Source organism: Nematolebias whitei, chromosome 12 (assembly GCF_014905685.2).
Source record: "Nematolebias whitei isolate Nwh7 chromosome 12, NemWhi1, whole genome shotgun sequence".
In the NCBI taxonomy this organism is placed as follows: domain Eukaryota; kingdom Metazoa; phylum Chordata; class Actinopteri; order Cyprinodontiformes; family Rivulidae; genus Nematolebias; species Nematolebias whitei.
In genome coordinates, this window is record NC_056509.1 from 38,319,070 (window position 1) to 38,341,066 (window position 21,997).

General features: G+C 40.3%; 1 protein-coding gene across 1 annotated transcript in view; it reads right to left on the reverse strand.

Annotated features, from left to right (window-relative positions):
• lpgat1 (lysophosphatidylglycerol acyltransferase 1) overlaps window positions 1-21,997 on the reverse strand; it is an 85,776-nt gene that overhangs the window by 30,916 nt on the left and 32,863 nt on the right. Inside the window, exons 4-5 of the mRNA XM_037685550.1 lie at window positions 18,869-19,148; window positions 7,162-7,288 (exon numbers count right to left, since the gene is read on the reverse strand). Of these exons, the coding sequence (XP_037541478.1) occupies window positions 7,162-7,288; window positions 18,869-19,148 (407 nt within the window). The remainder of the gene's footprint in view (window positions 1-7,161; window positions 7,289-18,868; window positions 19,149-21,997) is intronic.

Genomic DNA, 21,997 nt, shown 5'->3' on the forward strand with positions numbered 1-21,997 from the left:
TACACTCATCTCCAGGCCAGCGGTCACTCTTTCAGGGATGAAGATGTGCACATCCTGGACAGAGAGGAACGATGGTTTGAGAGAGGAGTAAAGGAGGCCATCTTTGTGAAAAGAAATCGTCCATCATTAAACAGGGGTGGAGGCCTCCGGGTTCAACTGTCCCCCTCTTACAATGCTGTGATTGCTAGTATCACTCAGCCCTCTGTGAACAGTAAACAGCCATCAGTGTGCTAATGACCCATTGTTATGCTGATGGTCCTTCTTGAGCATGTGATCAGCTGGTTTTGGTTGTCAGCAGCAAAACTGGTTGATCCACCCTGAGACGGTGCTATTTAAGAGACTGAGCTGAATACAGCTCCTCAGACTGAGGAAGTCTCTCGGATGAGAGACGAAACGTTTCTACATTTTTTGTTGTTTTGCTTTGTTTTGGTTTTTTTTGAATGTCCAGAGGACCAGATTTAACTTTTTTAGATTTTTCTACCTGGATTATTGAGCATGCATCAGGATAAGTCAACATTTTGTTTTAATTTAAGAAAAAAATACAACCAGAAAAGAGACCACTCAAGACAAGTAAACAAAAACGTCTTCATTTTAAAGCTAATTAGAATTTTTCTGTATGGAGGACAATTTTGGTCAGAGACAGTCCAAATTCACAAAATAAGGATCAACATCTGGCTCTCTGCTAAGATGGACAAACATTCATGATGTAACAACGGTCTATTGTCGTTTTATTTTCGTGATGGACCTGCGATCTGTCTGTTGTGCATCCTGCATCTCGCACAATGACTGCTGGAGAAATGTTCCAGCTCCCTCGTAACCCGGAAAGAAAAAAATGTAAAGACAATGGATGGATGGATAAGTGAGAATGGGGATGTGGGGAGGGGCTACAATAAAGAAAACTTGCAATACAATGTATGGAGTGATGATGGTATGCAAGGCCCAGTACGCTACAGTTTCACTCTAGTGAGGACCACCAGTGGTTAATAAAGGAAACTGAGGATAGTTGTTTGGTGGTGCTAGGAATAACCACTTAAATCTACTCAGGAACAGCACTGAGGCAAAATGCAGGATTTTTTCCCATGATTTCTTCCTTTGTGTACACAAGACTCCTTGGTTAGTCACAGTTGACATCCAACCACTGCTATGAAGCTTTGTGCTCTTTTGTTCAAAACTGCCTTGTTTTCATCTATTTTTAATATACAGCAGTCCCTCGCTACTTCAACTTTCTCTGACTCGCTATTTTGCAGTTTTTCAATGATTATCAGATTTAATATCACTCGTGATTGGGACGCACAGGTTAACAAAAAAATAAACAAAACATTTTCTGACAGGTGTCGACATTTTGTAGTTTTCTTTCATTAAGCCTACACTGTAACGCCAGACAAAAGAACTACACTACCCAGAAGCCAACAGTGCTTCTGAACAAGGCTTTCAGCCCAAATGGAGGGAAAGTTTAGCAACACAAAGTCAGAAGTAACGATCAGTGAAAGTCACAGAACTGGCAGGAAAGTTGTAAATGATCCTGAAGCTCAATTATCCACGCGCACATCAACCTGGACGGGGCGGTGGGGGTCTGCAGAACCGGAATCGAACCCGACTAGAACCGAGCTGCTGTTCTGCAGAGCTGGTGAGTAACATTTTGCAGTACTGTACAGTACATATACGTATGTTGTTAAAATTACGTAGGTTTAAGAGTTTGGAACATTGCAAGAGTGTGGGAAATGTTTATAAAGCCTTAAAATATAATAACAATAATAATAATAATAATAATAAGTGCTATGTGTTGTCATCATTGTATGTTTCCATACAATGGCAAAATTAGTTCTCTGCATTGAACCCATCTCACCTGGTATACACCCAGGTGGAGCAATGGGCAGCTATGTAAGCGCTCGGGGAGCAGTTAGAGATTAGGTGTCTTGCTCAGAGACACCACGACATGTGGGAATGGCTAGGAATCGAACCTGGCACTTCTGGGTCCTGAGTCAGCTGTCCTGCCTCTACCAAATCTCGGCCCCATATATACTAAAATAAATATAGTGTTCCTACTTCACGTTTTTTCACCTATCGCGGGGGTGTCTGGAACGTAACCCCCACGATAATGGTAAATGGACTGTACTTACTGGTATATATCTTTTAATCTTATCAATTCCTATCAATATCAATTATCTCAACAATTTCCTGCGGGATCAATAAAGTTCTATCTTATCTTTTCAAGATACTCAAAGTGTTTTACACAACAATCTGTGTCCTCATTTACCCATCCATTCAGCACTCTACTATTTCTGTACAGAGAATAATTAGTGCTTTACCACATTCATACACCGATGGGACATACATCGGAGGCAATGGGGGGGGTTCGGTGTCTTGCCCTGGGACATTTCAGCATGTGACTGCTGGTAGAATCGAACCTCCAACTCTTGCATTGGAGGACGACTGCTTTAACCACTCAGCCACAGCCGCCCCATAATCACCATAATCGAGGGACTACTGTATATATAATTTTTGATGATGTGGAAATTAACATTACTATAATCAGCAATGACGCCTACATACAGAGTACTATAAAAGAGAAATGGGTACATTTCATATATTGTGCTCTTCGAAATATAAGGAGCTGAACAAAATCCATACAGCTAACTCTGCCCTCTTCATCAAGTCAATGGATTTTCAATGAGCGTTAACAATTTCTAAACTGTTTTTAATTTTGCAAAACAGATTGAATGAACATGCCTAATTATGTTAAAGTCAACTTTAGAGCTATACTGTGGGTTTGAGAGTTTAAAAGCCACGCTGAAGGAGAATAAAGACCAACACCTGCCTGTCTGCAGCTAACAGACATCTCTACAAACTTTAACTGCAAACAAATTTAGACCACTTCCTGCTCTCCTACTCAGTTTTGACCTTGTCCTCCCACTTGTGCCTTCTTGTTGGCAATGTATGGCCACTGCTCTGCCTATAAAGAGCTGTGAACTGGACTGTAACATCTCAAGTTTATCGCTTAAAATAATCTGCCGGCATAAAGAGAATAAAATCTACAGTCGCGGTAGGGAACTGTCCTTTACTGCCACAGCAGAAACACTGCTGTGGGGCGGCACACTTGTCTAACCTCCTTTACCTTCACTACAGTGTATCACGTTGCTTAGTCCCCCCTGTGTTCCCTTGATCAGCAGGCACATTAATCCCTGTGTTGACTCTGCACCTGTACCAGCGTGGGTCTAACTCCTCGATGATCAGCATCATCTACGCGGATGGAGTGTGCACGCAGCTGTGCTTGGGTGGCTTCCCGTCTATCCCGGAGCGACAAAGCTGCTGACCGAGCGAGAAAGGCTGATTGTATCGATGGCTGATTAAAGCGCCCCGCAGGAAGGTTGGAACTACAGCTTTCACTGCTCTAATTACAGACTTAATGAGTCCTCAGGTTTTTAGCCCGAGTGGACGGAGAATCCTCCAGAGAGGGGCATGTGAGCCAGGCTTCATAAATCACCCCACCTTTTCTTTTTCTCCAGGTCCTACCTATCCCATTCTGCACGCTGAGGTGCAAACACATGGAAGGTTACGTCATACCGACTTGTACCCAATGATCTTGGAGCTTTCCTGACATTTATTTTGAACCGAGTCCACAGAGAAACTAACCGTGGCTGACCCTCATCATGGTCTCAGGTGGGTATAAAGGACAACAGAGGAGAATCTGCATGGCAACGAGAACAAGACAACATAAAACAAAATCACGTCGTTAGATACAACACGTGACATGATCCCACAAGACGATTTGATTTTGAAAGGATACACTGTAATATCAGCTTCACCTCTTAAGACGTTTTCATTTACAAACATTAATCAGTCAGGCAGTAATACTGCAGCACCAGATCAGACAGCCCAGAAAAGTACTCTCTCAGAAACTATGCAACCACAACAATGTGCCACGAACAGTGGGCGATTGTGTTTAGTATTAGAAACTGTCAAAAATTAAATAAAATAAAAAGACGTTTGCAGATTATTTGGACCTCGTCAGGCTGCTGCCTATGTGAAGGTTTGGTTCATGCTTGGAGGACTCAAAATCAGCTGATTTATGAGCGAAATCGTAAATTAGAAGTGATTTGAATCGCAGGCCACCTGCGGCTTTGGGACTCATCAGCATGATAACAACTTTGAAGAGGCTCGTAAGCACGGACCAGTAGAATGCACCCTAATCTGGCCATTTCAGACCTTGGAAGTACCAGTAAAGACTCAAGGCTGACAAGGAAAAAATAGTCTGCCTGAATAAGTCAATAATTGTGGTTATCTGAATCTGACTCCCCGGTTGGCTTCGGAACAGGCCGACTTATCAATTTCTCCTGGAAATGTTTAAACTAAGGAAAAGCTTTGTCTATTGCAATATTTGTTAGTACTTCACGTATCGCCTCATCGTAAATGCATATGTAAAGTGTTCATAAATGTGTGTTAGCTGGCAGTTTTTGATGTCTTAAATCGTGTCCTGTAAGGGCAAGGTGTGAAATGAACTTTTTTGTAATGCCACTATCCTCTCCTAATGGCTTTGTCCCTTTTTCTATCTATAAAATGTATTCTGAAAAAGATAAGAAGGCCGCACTTTATAGCAGCAGATTTGTGAACTCCGCCCATCTTTTGGACGGCTGTACGGACATATTCTCGTTGTATCTCGGTGCAATGCTAATAAAGCTTATTCTGATGTTACTGACAGTCATTAATCGTTTGCTTTATTTAGCATAAGGACAATAATTAGTCTTTGAAAGAAAGATCTGAAGCAAAGACTGCAGACCCACTAACAAATGAACTGTCAGTTACAAAACCTTGAATAATAATAAAAAAAAGATTAATCAATTACACAAGTCAATAACGTGTCAATACCCATTTCAGATCACTGCAGTTTGAGGCATTTTACCAACAAGAACTATAAGAAGTGTGAAGTTTTTGGACCCTTCAACACTAACAAGCACAAGTTCAGAGTAGGGCTGGACGATACGGCCAAAACTTTTATCACGACATATTTCTTAATATCGGTCGATAACGATATAACTTCGATATTGATATAAACAATAAAAGCTTCAGAAAAACTGTACAAATAAATTAATGTTCACCTTTTATTTGTATGTAGCCTTCAAAAAATTTTGAAATCACCATCAAATAAACATAAAAATCTCAACTTTGTCAATAGTTTTAACGTGGTGCAACAACATAACCTAACAACCCACGCAGCAAACGCAGACGTTATACATATACTGCAGACGTTTGCTGCATGGGTTTCTCTCTTGATACAGCTGGGGGTGTTGTTTCAGGGACACGTTAGCTCAAACTTTATTGTGCATCATCTTCTGACTCTCAGCATATTCTATCAAGTGGAACAAGTTAGATGTGTTCCCACTGCTAGTTGGAACGACTCTCCGGCACATTTTGCAGCACACTGACTGAAACCTGCAGTTTATCGTATCTTAGCCGAACCTCTTCCACACCGTCGAATTAGTCTTTCCTCTCTTATCAGTTATGTCATCTGCTTTCTCTTTGCTTGTGAAAGCTTGTTCAGTCACGTTCTGACGGTCATGGGCACTCATTTTGAAGCAAAAACTTAACGCACGTTGGTGATTAGCCTAGCCTGCTACCACTAACGACTTCTGGACTCGAGCTCTGCGTAACATCTACGTCACCACGCACTTAGGTAATTGTGTCGCGACCTTTTCTGTTCGGGTTGAAACTGAAGCGGCCGCTTCAACCCGAACAGAAAAAGAAATGCGTCAGTGAAACGCTGTAATCCTATCGAAATATCAAAAAAGTGCATAAAACTCACATCACCATTATTGAATAAAAGTATATTGTGGCATATATCGATATCGAATCAGTGTTTCCCATACCATTATACAAGTGGGGTGCCCCACCCTGTCAACAGAACTGAGCACCCCGCCTACCAAACCGAACTTGGCCCCCCACCCACCCACCTGGCACTGACATAGCACTAAGTTAGCGGCGCGAAATACAGGCTCTCTAGCTAAAAAGCTAAAGGCAGCATTCACGTTTCCTATTCCCTCAAGCTGAACACCCCCCGCCCCCACTCAAAAGCTGCTACACTCAGACATGTGTCCGTCTCCATGGCAACAAAAATCATGGATGAGATGAGCACCCTGCCATGGCAAGTTAACTAGGGGGAAACGCTGCGAATTATTGTCCAGCCCTAGTTCAGAGTCAAAAGGTCTCCATGTAGCACTTTTTTCATAGTTTGGCCAGTCCTGTGACTTATAGTCCGAATTCATTTATATACGTTTTTTTTCCCTATTCATGATGCAATTTTTGACTCACATGTTAAATGTTCATTCATACTGACATGAACCAAAGAGTAAACATTAACATTTGCAGCCACAAGAGGGACCTCTAGCTTTGGACAACTAAATGTTGTTCCTTTTCCGCTAACCCCCCAAAACCTTCACTCAGAGACAATTGAGAAAAACTTAACACTGAGAAAACCTAACACAAGTAAAATGCCCCCAAAGGTGATGTGGAATGAGATTGGTGAGTTTACCAGTAACTTGCTTGTCGGACTCGTTGGCTTGTTATGTTAATTAAACCTGTTCAGGATCCCAGGTGTGTTCTGTGTGTTATTGTTATTTCAGATTAAATGTCTGTTCTTGAACTTCGCAAAATACACGTCTAACTAAATGCGACTTATACTCCGAAGCGACTTTTTTTTTTTTTTCTTCTCCTCATGAGGCATGTTTTGACTGATGCGACCTACGCTCTGGAGCGACTTATAGTCTGGAAAATACGGTAATAATTCTAGGTGGTTCTTTACTGGATGTACACATTTCTCTTGTTTGAAAAGACATAACAAAGACAAATAAGACTGAACAAGGTGACAAACCTTTCATTATTTAAAAACAAAGCTATAAGTAGAACTGTTGAGATAAATAGTTTAACATTCATCAGCTTGAGGTATCGGACATTTTGTTTGAGCTTACTTCATGATGTATTGTGGCACGTTTTCACATGACCCAGATCTTTGCATGTTCGCTGCATGGTATATTTGCATGGTAAAGTATGAAGATTATTCACGGTAATGTTTGTTTTTATCTTCACAGAGGGACACGGGTGAAAAGTCAGCATTGTGCCAGAAGCTAAAACAGATTAGAAAAGCCATAAATAACATCTGACTCTTACCTGTAATGCACATGTGTGACGGTAGGAGGCCTGTAGCCAAAGATCCAGGTCTGGATGTCCATTGGTCTTGCTTTGGGGTATGCTATGGTCACATCAATAATCCACTGCAGGCCTTTAATTTTGTTAGCTGTCATGAAAGAAAAAAAAAGTGTTCTTAGTGAAGAGGAAGACAAATACGTAGTTAAATGTTAGATTTTATTCAAAAAGCAACAGACATTAGGAGTTACTCAAAAAGCTCAGATCATCTTGACACTCGAGCTCTTGGATACTGTAAACATTAAATGTGAATGAATTTTAAACGGCAGCAAAGCAGCAAGCTGGTTGACGCAAACAACCAGCTGAAATCCCATCTCAACTGAATTTGGGTTGTAGGAGTAAAAATAAATAACGTTTAATTTTTACTAAGCAAACCAACCTTTTCCTGACGCAAGAATACTTGGGGCATTTTTTTTAGGAATGGTGAAGAACACCCCACCACCAAAACACAAATAAACAAATAAAAACAGGTACTTGACAAATAGAAAGATGGAAGAAGGAATGCAAGAAATTGGGTGTAATCTAGGAAGTTGTCAGTGAGCCGGTTCTTGGGATGGCAAAATGAGCCACAAGTAGACACATGTTCTGGACCACCTTTATTAAAAACAAGGAGATGAAACTATAAAATGTATAGTTTATATTTAGTATAAAGCTGCTTCTTAGAACAATCTTCCTACAACAGAGGTAGCTCCTTGTCTGAGTGAGTTTTGTTTGGGTGACAAGATGGGACTTCCCGGGCATCTATAATGAAACATGTCCATTTGAGTTCCTAATGGGACGCTGATGAGATTCATTTTGACAATAAAAAAACTTTTGTTTCAAAGTCCCTCATGCTGTCCTCATTTAAACATTTAATGTTGTAAAATAAAGTGACAACGTGAGTCGGATACTGTGAGGTTTGTGTCAAATCAGCTGATTGTTGTTTATCACACATCGACGTGAGCCGGTAAAAGGTGTACCGTGGTTTTTAAATCATTGATTCAAAACTGACACAATTTTCTGTTAGTGATTTAAACTCTTTTTGATGAGATGCCTGAAATAGTGTAAAGCATAGAAAAACTACAACCCCCCATGTGTTGCCTTGGGCTGTCAGTCAGCTGTGTGTGACGGCCAAAAGAAGGAAAAAACCTGAACTTTCCTCCATAAAAAAGGACAAAATTGGCTCTTTGGAAATTTTTCAGTTAACAAAAGACACACAGTCAAAGACACCCCCCCCCCCCCCCCTGCAAAAAGCTAAACATTAGCTTGTCTTTTGATCTAAGAAACAACAAGATCCATACCGAGGCAGATAAATTGATTAATTTCCTAGTTACAATCCGGCTGTCAAGCTCAGGTTGAGAAAAGCAAAGAATAAGGTTTTACACAAAAGTACTTTTGTTAGAACTACACCTGAATGTAGCCTTTTATTTGATTTGGTTTTGTATTTTTATCACCTGCTGCAACGAAAGGCAGGCAATAATGTAACTGCTTGTGTCTGTGAGTGTGACTGTTTGTTAGCCACAGCTAATCAAGCTTAGTAAACACAAAAATGGCCGAAACCCAGACAATTTTCTAGATAATGAGCTAAAATTTGGTGCGGTTGTAGCTGAGAGTGACTTCCGACACAATTTCCGAGCACTCGTTTATTGTTTAAAACCATTGTTTAAAATTTTGGCCTGCAAGGTGGCAGACCTTATGCAAATTTTCATGAAATTTGTCTTGTTTGGTTTTATAGTTTAGGTTTTCGTCTTGTGTCTTTAGGGCGGGACAATAATTTGATATCGATATATATCACAATATATTTTTATTCAATAACGGTGATTTGAGTTTTAAGCACATTTTCGATAGTTCGATATACATTACACTACTTTGTATGATTATAGCCTTTCACTGACACATTTTTCTGTTGAGGCTGAAGCGTCCGCTTCAACCGGCGGCCATTTCAACCCGAACAGAAAAAGCTGCGACACAACTACGTAAGTCAGTGGTAACAGGCTAGGCTAGGCTAAGCTTCAACGCGCGGTAAGTTTTTGCTTCAAAATGATCTAACTTGTCATCATCTAACTTGTTCAACCATCTAAGGAGTTTCCACTCGATAGAATATGAGAGTCAGAAGATTAAGCACAATAAAATTTGAGCCAACCTGTTCCTGAAACAACACCCCCAGCAGTATTAATAGCTGTAGCTATTAATATTGACAAAGTTGAGAGTTTTATGTTTATTTGACGGCGATTTCAAATTTCTTTGAAGGCTAAACACAAATAAAAGGTGAACATTAATTTATTTTTACAGTTTCTCTGAGGCTTTTATATTGTTTATATCGATTTCGGAATTATATCATTAACGTTCGTAATTAAGAAATATATCGTGCTAAAACTTTTGGCCATATTGTCCAGCCCTATGTGTACATCTGTACAATCTAAATAATAATCATATATTAAAAACATAATTTAAAAAGGCCTGCTGTAGATTTGGTGTTTCAGTCAAAAATGTTTGTTCTATTGACTCAAAACCTTTGCTTGTGTTCTCACTATTATGTAAATTAGTGAATAAAACTCAAAATGTAACTAATATAACTACTATTACAGACACAAGTCCTGTTAATAATAACCAACCTATAAAAAAACAATATAACATTTTAGCAGCAGTGTTTATAGAAGCAGCTATTTTGTTTTCATATAAAATCAATTAGGTCACACATTTAAATACTGCTTATGGTAAGACAGCGTTATGAGATACGAGTGATATATGAGAGGGCTGAAAAACTGGTATTTTAATTCAAGGTTATCATACTATGACAATCTCATATTGGCCCGTGTCTAATCACAATTTATTACAACTTTCATGTATTAAAGGTAAATGCTAGTCTTATAACTGAATTCAAAAGTAGGCAATATAAAGTGTGTGCAATGTTTAGAATATTAACTCAACTATGTGGTGCAGTTGGAAGAGCTGTTGCCTCTCAAGGAGAAGGTCGCCGGATCAAATCCCAGCCGGGGGCCTTTCTGGGTGGAGTTTGCATGTTCTCTCCGTGCATGTGTGGGTTTACTCCGGGTACTCGGGTTTCCTCCCACAAACCAAAAACATGCATGTTAGGCTGATTGGTAACTCTAAATTGTCTCTAGGTGAGAGTGAGAGAGTGAATGGTTGTTTGTCTCATTTGTCTCTGTGTCCCTGTGATGGACTGGAGACCTGTCAAGGGTGTCCCCCGCCCCTCATAGTGACTGCAGGACACGGGCACCAGTGACCCGAAAAGGAATAAGCGGGGTAAAGATAATGGATGGACGTTATTTAAAAGATACATTCAAATGGCTCTTATCTCCCATCTACTGTAAAACCAGTTTTACTCATGTTCAATCTCAATAAACTTGTGACAGCTTGACTGCTCTCCCTTTTCACAAAGTCAGGATTCAGTATTTAAAGTAAGCCCCTTTAAATGTCACAAAGACTCACTTTGCATACATGTTTTAAAATCCTGTTTCCATTCAATCATTTTGCACATGAAAGCCACTCTTCCTGACCTACAAGCTCTGCTCTTTAAACTCTCACTGAGTGCATTAACTAAACACTAGACTTTCCTTTTTAGCAGAATACTCTGCAGTTGTTTATCAGATGCAAAAACAGCCATCAGCGGCAGCCTCCGTCAGCACAGGCGCCTGTGAGACGAGCCCGATGCGAAGCAGCGCGGCTTATTCCACTGCCTGGTTAAAGTCAAAGCTCAGTTTGCTGGTTATGTTTATCAAGCACTTTCCTATCAACGCACAGCAGCCTCTTTGTGTGAGGTTCATACTGTATGCCACGGTGTCTGACAGAAAAATTAAATTTTACAAGTGACTGGACACATTACATTCACTCTGTTGATGTCAGCAGCTGTAAACGACTGTGAATGAGTAAAAAAAGAGTTCCTTTTATAAGACAAAAGTAAAGGACGGACTGAGCAGGGAACATTACAACAGTTCGCCATGGCTGATGAATAACAAGGTCCCATCATGTTTATGACAGTTAAACATCAGGTTTCTCAGTATTTCATTTAAAAAAAAATTAATAAAAATTGTAAAACACTACCAGTTGATCACTTGTTTGCCTCAGACTACTATAAAGACAAGTATATCTCTGAAAAATACAAATTGTAAATGGACTGTAAATTTTAAAGCTGATTTTTGGTCTAACTGACCACCTTTACACTAAAGTAAACACAGTGACTAAACCAGCCACTAGGGAGCACTTGTGCCAGTCCCAAGCCCGGGTAAATGGGGAGGGTTGTGTTAGGAAGGGCATCCGATTTGACGTAAAACAGTTTTGCCAAAACTATAATGCGAGTTCATCAAAGTGAAAGGTTTACAAGACAGTTGTGAGAGCAGCTATGTTGTATGGTCTGGAGACAGTGACAAAAAAGACAGGAGAAAGAACTGGAAGTGGCAGAAAGGAAGATGTTGAGGTTCTCCTTAGGAGTGACAAGGATGGATAAGATTAGGAAGAGGTACAGCACTGGTTGAACAACTGGGAGATAGTTAGGGAGGCCAGACTGAGATGGTTTGGACATGTCCAGAGGAGGGACAGTGGGTATATTGGTAGAAGGATGTTAGACATGCAGCTGCCAGGAAAAAGACAAAGAGGAGATATATTGATGCAGTTAGAGAGGACATGGAGGTAGTTGGAGTGAGGACAGACAGAGGACAGAGTGAGATGGAGGAGAATGACTTGCCGTGGCAGCCCCTGAAGAGGGAAAAGTCGAAAGAAGAAGAAGAACGCATTTACAAACAAAAATTTTATTTTCCTTCACGAGTGTTTTTATCTAATTGGTAAATTGTCCCTAGGTGTGAGTAGGTAAAAGTGTGAATGTTTGTTTGTCTCTTGGTTTCAGCATCCAGTTCCAGAACACTTCAACATGGAAACCAAAAAAGTAATACAGACCCACAATTTATTAAAGAAGAAAATTAAAAGGCATAAAAACAGAGAATTAACTGACACTTCCACTAAACTGTAACCCTTTTATAAATGGAAAGACGTTCTATTTTAGGAATATACTGCTAACTACACCGTTAAAAACAGTTTATAAAACTTAGGTTGTGCTATTTAGAAAATTACTGCCTTCTTTTGTCTTTAATATATATTTCAAATGTGCTCTGTTAAATGTTTTCTCTAAAGTGAGAAGTTTGTTTCAGTGGGGTCTGACATTTCAGCAGCAGGATAAAAGTTCATGTGATGCAACATTTTGACAAATCTAGGACCAAATTTAGAACCAGACCACAAAACGACCAGTGAAACAATTTCCTAATTTACTCTTGAAGTTATGTGCACTACCTGTTTCTTGTTTGGGTAATGTATGGCTGTCTTGTACTTTTAACATAAATTTATTCAAAATACACTGATATAAAAGCCTTGTTCAAATAAATCTTGGGATGTTTTCTCCTTACAGACTGTCAAACCACACATCCAGAAAGAAAAAGTGTGACTCTCGTCCATGTTGTGGGACAGTGGACCTGATCTTTAAAGTTGCAAAGGAGGTCATTTGGAAGTTTGACTCTCCAGTCCACATGTGCTTTGTGGACTTGGAAGACAAATCACTGTTCCTCAGGGCATTCAGTGATGGTGCTACTTCTAAGGACTATCTAGTCCCTGAATAACTAAAGCAAAAGCCGACTCTGCATTCTAACGTGTTGGACACTGCCAGAGATGCCTTTTGTCTCCAATCCTGTTTGTTGTGTCTCAAGACACAATCCTGGACTGAAAGGTGTCAAGTTTGGGAACCTGTGGGATCTTTGCAGATGATGTTTTGTTGGCATCTTCAGGCCATGACCTTCAGTGTGTACATTGGCAGTTCTCAGTCGAGCGTGAAATGGCTGAGACAGGAGTCAGGTCCTCGAAGTCCGAGGCCATGATTCTCTGTTGGAAAAAGGTGGACTGTTCCCTCTGGTTCAGGAGTGTCTCTGCCTCAAGCAGAAGAGTTCAAGTATATAGGAATCTTGTGCACAAGTGAAGGTAATGGAGCCGGAGATGGACTGACAGATCAGGACCTTGTCTGCAGTAATGTGGACATTGCTCCGGTCTGTCATAGTAAATAAACAGTTGAGCTGAAAAGCAAAGATCTCCATTTACTGGCCCGTTTATGTTTCAACCCTCACTGATGGTCATGAGGTGTGGATCATGACTGACCTAACAAGATCCTGGATAGAACTGTCTGGATAAACTTTGTCTGTAGGGTGGCTGGGCTCAGCTTTAGAGATAATGTTGGGAGACCCTTCATCCAGAGGCAGCTTGGAGAACAGCTGCTCCTCTTCATCAACAAGAGTCAGCAGAAGTAGCTCAGGCATCTGATTAGGATGCCTCCCGGGCAACTCCTTCTGAAGTTTTTCCCAACACAACCTACTGGGAGGAGATCCCAAGGCAGAGCCAGACCTTGGGAGAGGGACTGTTTACCTTCTCTGGCCTGGGAATGTCTTGGGATTCCCCAAAAGCTGGAGAGTGTCACTGGGGAGAGGGATGTCAGGGTTTCTATCCTAGATCTGTTGCCTCTGTGACCCAACGCAGAAAATACACGAACGTTTTCTGCTCATTTTACAATTCAACTGGCTAACAGCGTGCCACGGTGTTATATTAGGTATTAATTTTACATGAACAAACAACTGTTAGCTGGATGATAGAAAAATATTCTGACAAAACCTTGTTTGACAGTGGCAGTTTGTGGTGAGATCTAGATTAAAGTTATAGTTCATACTATGCACATAACCACATTACTTTAAACTATTGACAATAATTTAAAATGGCCTTATGCCAAATAATATTATACTGTTTTTAGTTTTAAAAATGTGAAATTTGCTTGAGTTGTCATGGCTACTCATATCAAGTGGTTGGCATCATCCATCACAATCATGGACTGGGCAGTTTGATATAATTTTGTTTTTCCAATCGCTGCTGTAAGCTACCTAAATAATATCACTGCTCTCAGACAGTAAACTCATTTTGATCTTTGAGTGAGGATAATTATTTTCATCCCGGGTTGAGAGAGGATGTAACCGAGCTGACAGTTTGTTTACACTCCCGTGAATCTAGTTTGCGTGTTAATTACCGTGTCTAATCATGTTTTCTAGTTTGACTATTGCTTTGAATTAAGACTTTAAAGGCCAATGTGTCAAATGCTTCTAATAGACATGTGTACAGCTGTGGTAAAACCTGACCTTTAAGAATCCACTCCTTAAGGTGCTGCTTATAAGACTGACTTTGTTGCAGCTCATCAGACTGAAGAAGTCTTTTGGATAAAAGACTAAACGTTTCCTGACTCAACCTTGTTACAATTATCTATCAGGACAATCCACACCTCTGTTTACATAATCTGTTTGTTTCAGGCACTTTTATCTTCCTTATACAGAGGAAACCAAGTGAGGCAGGGAGGAATGAGCAGGCTGATTTGTCATTTGTCTAAGTGACTTGACAGGCATCGCTGGTATTGATGAGAAGTCAAGCAATCCCTGTGTGGGTAATTTGATACAGATCCCAGCCCAGCTGTGCTGAAAGGCCTGAGAACTGAGCTCAGAGCCAAGGTTTGCTTGTGGCTTATAAGTACTGACAAACAGTACTGTAAAAGCAGCTGCCATGGTAATTTAACATGACATTGGAAAGGCCCTGCCCTTCTGTGAACACTTAAAGGAAGGAAGTACACTGATAAATATTATGCTCATAAGACCATCCTGTTCCCACCTATCCCTCCCTACGTGCAGATAACGCACTGGTACAATGTGAACCGCATGCAGCTTCATTCCCACCTTAAATGATTCACATCTGTAACCTTTGCTTATCTGCCAACTGGAAACAGAGTTTTATAACAACATGTTAACCTTATCAGTGCACAAGGCATGAAGAACCACTCTGCAGCCTGTGAGATGCACTCGCCACCAGTGACCCTTGCACTTTATATTTGCACTGAGCGGTGCGTTTAGCTTGGATGACACGGCACGGGGGGAAACGCAGCTGCACGCACATTTACATCAAGTCCTATTTTCTCCAAGTGGCCCCCCGTTTGTCTGTGAGTGAGTCAGCAAGCTCTGGGCACCTCTGCAGAGCATCGAGGAGGGTCAGAGGAAAACAGAGCAGCGTCTTTGACCAGGCACGCACACACACACCGAGCAAACAGGCCAGAAGTGAGAGGGGCAAGGCACTCCTCTGGGTGTGCGTGTTTTCTTGCCCTTGTTTTTAATGTCATTAGCTTGATTCAGGTGGGACGACGAGCCTAACTGAAGCAACTAACTTCTCTTATTCCTGCTGGAAGAGAGGAGGCATACAAACATGTAGAATATGATCTAAAAGCAGCAAAGATATGACATGACTAAAACTGACATGAATTTTTTTTAACACTCTGCACCCACAGGACATAAACAAACCTCTGCTGGTTTTATTATTTGTTGATGCTGACAAGTTTTGCGAGATACTTGTGCTATAATTTCAGAAAACCAGAATCAAAATCTGCATCTTCCATTAACTAAGATGTGCTTATTTGATTCTAATTTTTTACAACAGCCAATAAAGAGATTCCTCTTCTTTTGGTTTGACAGCCGGTCTTGTCCAGTGGTAAACAGACAGCGTCTTGATGTTTGGTGCTGAGGCTGTAGGACACAAGAGCTGTGTTAGCAAACTCCAGGAAAGCTGAAGGCTCTGAGCCACGTTCTCAGGAACACCGCCCAAAAAGATGTCCAATTTACTATTAACACAGCACATCCTTAAAATGGATTTTGAATGGAAGCCACGAGAGTCCACTGACTAAAGTAACAGTGCTAACAGCCATGCTAACAGTGCAAAAAGCCATGGGGGACTCATTGAATCTGTAAGTTTACGACCATTTTTAACGCTGCAATTTTTGCTGAGGATCACTCAAGATGAAGGTTCTCAGAGTAACGTGGATAACTTTACAAAGTACAAACCTAAACATTTATTTTATCATTTACACAATTTCAGTTCAAAGAGGAAGCAACATCCAAGAGCCTGCAACAAGTTTCTACTATAGGAAGTTACAGCCATTCTACCAGGACAAATGACACAATTTATGAATTACTGAGCTGACTCTGAACTAAAACTTTATAAAAACTACCAAATCCTGTATTCTTTCTTAAAATGAGCACATTTTTACTGTGCAGTTTATAGAATGTGATACTGCTTTACCAGTTGTATTTATTTTGTGCACTTGTTTAATGACTTGTGTTTTATATTTGTTTTATCTGCCGAAGGACAACAAATGAAATTTAGCAACTGAGCAAATGAAGGCACGTTTATATTCAGTGAAATACAGAAATACTGGATAATGTGCCTTGCATGTCCCCTGAAAAGAAATGCTCTTAAATTGGCAGCATTAATTATTGTTAAGAAACCCCATTTTTGACATTGGAAAATGAATTCAGAATTTTTCATGCATAAAGATTTATATGGCTCACCCCTACGAGACATCCTCTTGAGAACACCAAGTTTATGTATTTTTTATTGATAGGTGAAAGTAGCAGTAAAAGTAAGTTGTACAGTTCAGAAAAAAAATATATATATATATTTTTTGCAATAATGTTGAGAATCTGTTTGCATTTAGTTAAAACAACAGAACCAAAACTAAATAAAATAAATATGCATCCAAGCTAAAAATGGCTAAGAAATCGAGAAGTCTTCTTTCAGCTCCATTCACCACAGCCAACTAAGTTGCACGAAGACTTGGCAATTGTTTTTAAACCTGGCTGATGCCCTTCCTGACACAACCACAGACCACCGAGCTACCACAGCCCTCTGTGCGGAGCAGAGAGCTGCCATCTAGGGTGCCCGGGGGAGCAGATGGTGGGGGTTAAGGCCTTGCTCAAGGGCCCAGAGTGGGGCAAATGAAGGTGGAAGCTGGTGTGGGTGCTTCACCTTTCCCACCTACATTTTTTGATGTTGTCGGTCCGTAGACAAACTGGAGACCTTCTGATCACAGGCTCGCCTTCACTTACCTCTGCGCCACCGCTCCCCCATTATGAAATAGAGAAAAGTAAGACAATAAAATCCCTCTTTTCTCAAAAACAGAGGAAAAAAAAACATTGCTAAAATAAAAATGTGAACATTTTTCATCTCCTCAAGTTTATTCATTCTAATGGTATATTTCTGCTCACTGGCTGTATTGAGGGCTGCTCTCTTGGTATGAAAAAATTACACTCTCTTGCAAATCACCACTGGGGTTTTTCAGGAACTCTGATGCAATTTCTGGCACCTCTGTGCATGCCACCACTTCGCTCTGCTGGCAATCTTTACCACCAGTCGCCTCTCATTTAAAGCAGGACGCCCAGAAGACGGTGAGACGAGGAGGGGGAGATTTAATATTCCATGTTTGAAGCACGCCTTATCTTTGTCCCTTCTGGTGGACATGAAACCAACATTTGATTATAAACCAGAGGGTTTCTGAGTGGAGAAGAGCTCACAAAACCCCAAAAAATAAAAAGCATTTTCAAGAAATAGCCATTTATTTTTTCCATCCATTTTCTTTACTTGCTTTTCCTTTACAGGTCACGGGTCGCTGGTGCCTACATCCAGTAGTTCCTGCAGGAGAGGCAACATACGCCCTGGACTGCTCGTAAGTAGGCCAGTCACAATAACAAATTTTGCTGGGCGATTAATTGTCTCAGAAATTATTGCAGTAAACGATAATATTGTTTGTTTGATAATAACTAGTAATTATTGTCAAATTTTAGAAAAAATGTTGGTTAATTTGTTTTGAGTGTAGTGCCCTTTTTGACCTGTAGATGGCAGTATAAGACTGTTTGAACCAAAGGATGGATAGTGAGGGAGCCAGCAGTGAGTCTCTTTAAGAAAAATGGGAAGGAGGCCCCTTGACGTGACATGAGCTGACATGGTGACATGGCGGACGCTCGGTGTGGTTTGACTCTTTAGCATAGCATTTTTCACACAACGCTTTTAATAAAAAAATCAGCAAGTTCTCAGCTTCGTTTTTGCAGAGAAAAACAATTTTTTACACAAAGGCACGGGTTTCAACTGTGAATTTTGAAGCTTCGACAAGACAGAGGTTTTTTTTCCCCGAGGTCGGCCTGTTAGCTTAGCTTGTAGCTTAGCTTCTCAGCTTAGCTGTTTTAATGATCCAAAAACGTGATTTTGGATCATTAAAACAGATTTTAAAGAGAAAAGAGGGGGTCAGTGAAGAGCACCAGAGTTGAGCTTTTTGTCATCCAGTGTCTTCAGTAGAAAGAGAGAGACACGAAGGAACGATAAAGCCGATAAATGAAAAATAGGTTGATAATTTTCATTTATCATGTGATAAACTGATTTACTGTTTATCGCGACAGGCCTACTCACAAGTCAATCACAGGGACACATATAGACAAACGAGGCAGACAACCTTCACGCTTTCACACCTAGGCACAATTTAGTTACTAATCAACCTAACATGCATGCTTTTGGTCTGTAAGCAGAAACTGGAGTGCCCAGAAAAAAACAACAACGTATGCACCGGGAGAACATACAAACCGGGAGGCGACCATGCAGCTTTTTGGCTGTGAGGCAACAGCTCTAACTGTGCCTGTCAAAGTTACTTTTTGAGACTTAGAAATCTCGGGAACAACAAAAAATATACTTTGCCACTTTTCAAAAAGCAACGCATCAATACATAGAACCAACCCAGAAGACCAGAGAAGCTGCTGAAGGTTAAGCTGATGTGTTTGGGCATTGCAGTTACCTGTTTGGTTTTTGGTTCCAGCGTCCATGCCCACGCTGCCGTTCTCTTGCTGGGCTGACAGGGTCTTCAGGATAACGTGGGAGGCCCCGAGACGAGGCAACGTGACATGGGTTAGGTGGGGCAGCGAGTGCTTCTTGGCAAACAGCTGGCTGGTTTCTCGCCTCTTCCTTAGGAAGCCGCCCTCGGGGAAGAGCACTATCCACTTCCTGTCACGGCTGTGGTAGTATTTCTCTAGGTGCTCTTTCAAGTAGATCAGCTGCTTGTCTCTGTGAGCTTTACCCTTAAAAGAAAAAAACAGCAGATTATACAGCATGCATAACAAATACAGCATAACATGCTATATTTAACAATAACAGCCACAACAACAACATTTTAAGTTTAGTTGGAATCTGTAACAAATTAAAGGCCCAGCATTCAGTGAAGGAATGCATATCATCATCCACCACCTTTCATGCCAAAGTTTTAAGCTAAGCTTATTTTGTATTTGTAAAAGCTTAAAAAAAACCTAGCACTAAAAATAATTTGTACAAAATATTTTACAAGCTCAAAATCTTAAAAGGCAATTATTGAGCCCATAGTGTAGAAAAACAAAACCAAAGGAATAAAAACAAAGCTAAGCCTTTGTTAGCTGCAGAGCAGAGTACTTAGAATCGCATCAATGGTTCGACAGAAGCGGATGCAAAATTCGATGGCCTTGACAACATTAGGAACATTAGCAAGGATGGGATGAGGAGGAGCAGTATTGATCTTTGGTTAAGCCTGATCAGAAGTAATATTAAATATGTTAGCGTGTTGTTAACTGCGCTCATCAGTGGAACTGTATGCAAAACGACTGCCACATCACAACAGTTTGAGATGAAATTACCATTTGAATCTTTCTGCTCTGCAGAGACAACAGCACGAAGGAGCTCCCTCTTAAAGCTGTAAACAACATTAGGACCGCAGCTACAAACCGTCTACATGAACTAAAGAAAAGTGTACGCTACACCATTGTTTTTCACACAAGAAGTACAGTAAGTCCAGTTCTTTTCTTATGCAGCCCCTGTAGATAATATATATTTCACATTAATAAACAGTGTTTAGTTTGCAGTCAGGATCTGATGCAGCTAATTAGCTGTTTTTCTTCAATGTTAAGCCAACTGTCTCTTAAGTGCTCGAGCAGCTCAGCCTAACCTCGTTTGTCTCTATGTGTCCCTGTGATGAAATGATGACCTGTCCAGGGTGTACCCCATCTCGCACAGTGACTGCTGGATATGGGCACCAGTGACCTCCGCAACCCATAAAGGAGGAAGCGGATAAAGAAGATGGATAAAGATGATGGATGGATGGTTATACTCCACGGATTGGCAGGATGAAGTTTACAGACTGTTCTGTTGTTAAATGGTATTCATCTAAAAACAGACGTTTTTCCAAACATGAGGGTGTTTCAGCTACTAACACAACTAATTTATGCTCAAAACCTGTAAAGTCGTCTGTGAAGCGTTTACTCTTGTAATTAAGGTCAGTTGGCTGTGGCGGTCGTCTTGAATGTGATTGGCTCCAACTGTTCATCAGCTGTAGAAGAACATCCAGAGTATTTCCTGAAGGTTTTGTTAAAATGTGTCTATCAGTGCATTAGATATTTGATTTAACAACAGGCAGAGTTGACTCAAAATGATTAATGGCCAAAAAAATTAAACATAAATTATATAGAAATCTGTTAAGGCTTAGGGCTATTCAACTAATTGCTCAGGGGGGCACAGTTACTGAAAGCCCAAAGTGTAGGGGCCAGAAATCCAGCAGTTACTGTCATTAAGTACCTAAGCTTGTGTTACAGTTTAAAATCTAGTTTTATTTAAAAATGAACACGTTGGTGGGCTGAACTGAGCTCACCAGTGGGCCTGATTCAACCCCCGGGTCACCAGTTGAATAGCCCTGGCTTAGAATATGTGATGGGGATCACACTCAGTTACTACCACTTCCAATCTTAGTTCAATATCTGTAAAATCAACTGTTATAGTAATTTTTGTGAAGTTTTTAAGGCTAGTTGGCTGTGATGGCCATCTTGAATCGAGCTGACTCTAGAGCTAATCAGCTATATATCCAATAAATGAGTTCACTAAAATTCTTCCAGTGGTTCGTGAGGATGTTTTTGGCTACAGACACACAAAAAAACACGCAGACAGGAAAAAACATCACCGTCAGTCTTTTGTCTTTTGACTGCAGGTAATAAATACCTGTGAGGAAACGTAGCAGACTTTAAACGGCATCTTATCTAAACTTCAAAAATGATGACAAAGGTTTCACTCACGCGTTAGTTTTTCTGTTAGTTTGTACGGTGAGGCTGACAAACTGGCAGCATGTAATCATAAATTAGTTGCTTCTTGTAGTGGCACAAGCTCCTAGCTGGAGTGCTAATTATTGTAAACAAGCAAAGGATTTATGACATGAAAGGCCATGAATTTTCCTGATTGTAAACGTACACAACATGCACACATTTTATTTGCACAACTACATTTATAGTCTTTATGATGTACATATTTATAAGCTAGCCCTGGAAGAAGCACTGTCAGCATTTGCTTTTTCTTTTTCTCATATTAGCTAGAAGCTATTTTGTTACTTTATTATGAATATTTTGACATCAGGGATGCTAAAAATGAAAATGAAAGGTATTGTGTGTGTGTATATCCCTATGTTCCAGCTCATGAATTTCTAACTGTAATAAGATGCGTTTGCAGTTGTGGAAAACTCCAAATTTAAATATTGTTTCCTTAGAGACATTTATTGAGTTTCTTTCTATGTACATTGATTGCTCCAGGAGTGTGTAGTTGTATTTAGTCCCTAACAGGGTGGCCGAACTTTAAGAGTAAAATGTAAATTGTGAATTAGGCTTTTATTTATTTATTTAACCTTTATCTATACAGGTAGTCTCACTGAGTCCCAAGGACTCATTTTCAAGAGAGACCTGTGTTTTAGACAGATAATCACAAACAACAATAAAAAAGCAATTAAAATAAAAAGTGTTATAAAAACACTGTTACTGTAGCAACATTGTCCTGTAAGTAGCATGGTACTGTTAGCAGCATGTTACTGTTAGCAGTGTGGCCTGTTAGCAGCATGTTACTGTTAGCAGCATGGCCTGTTAGCAGC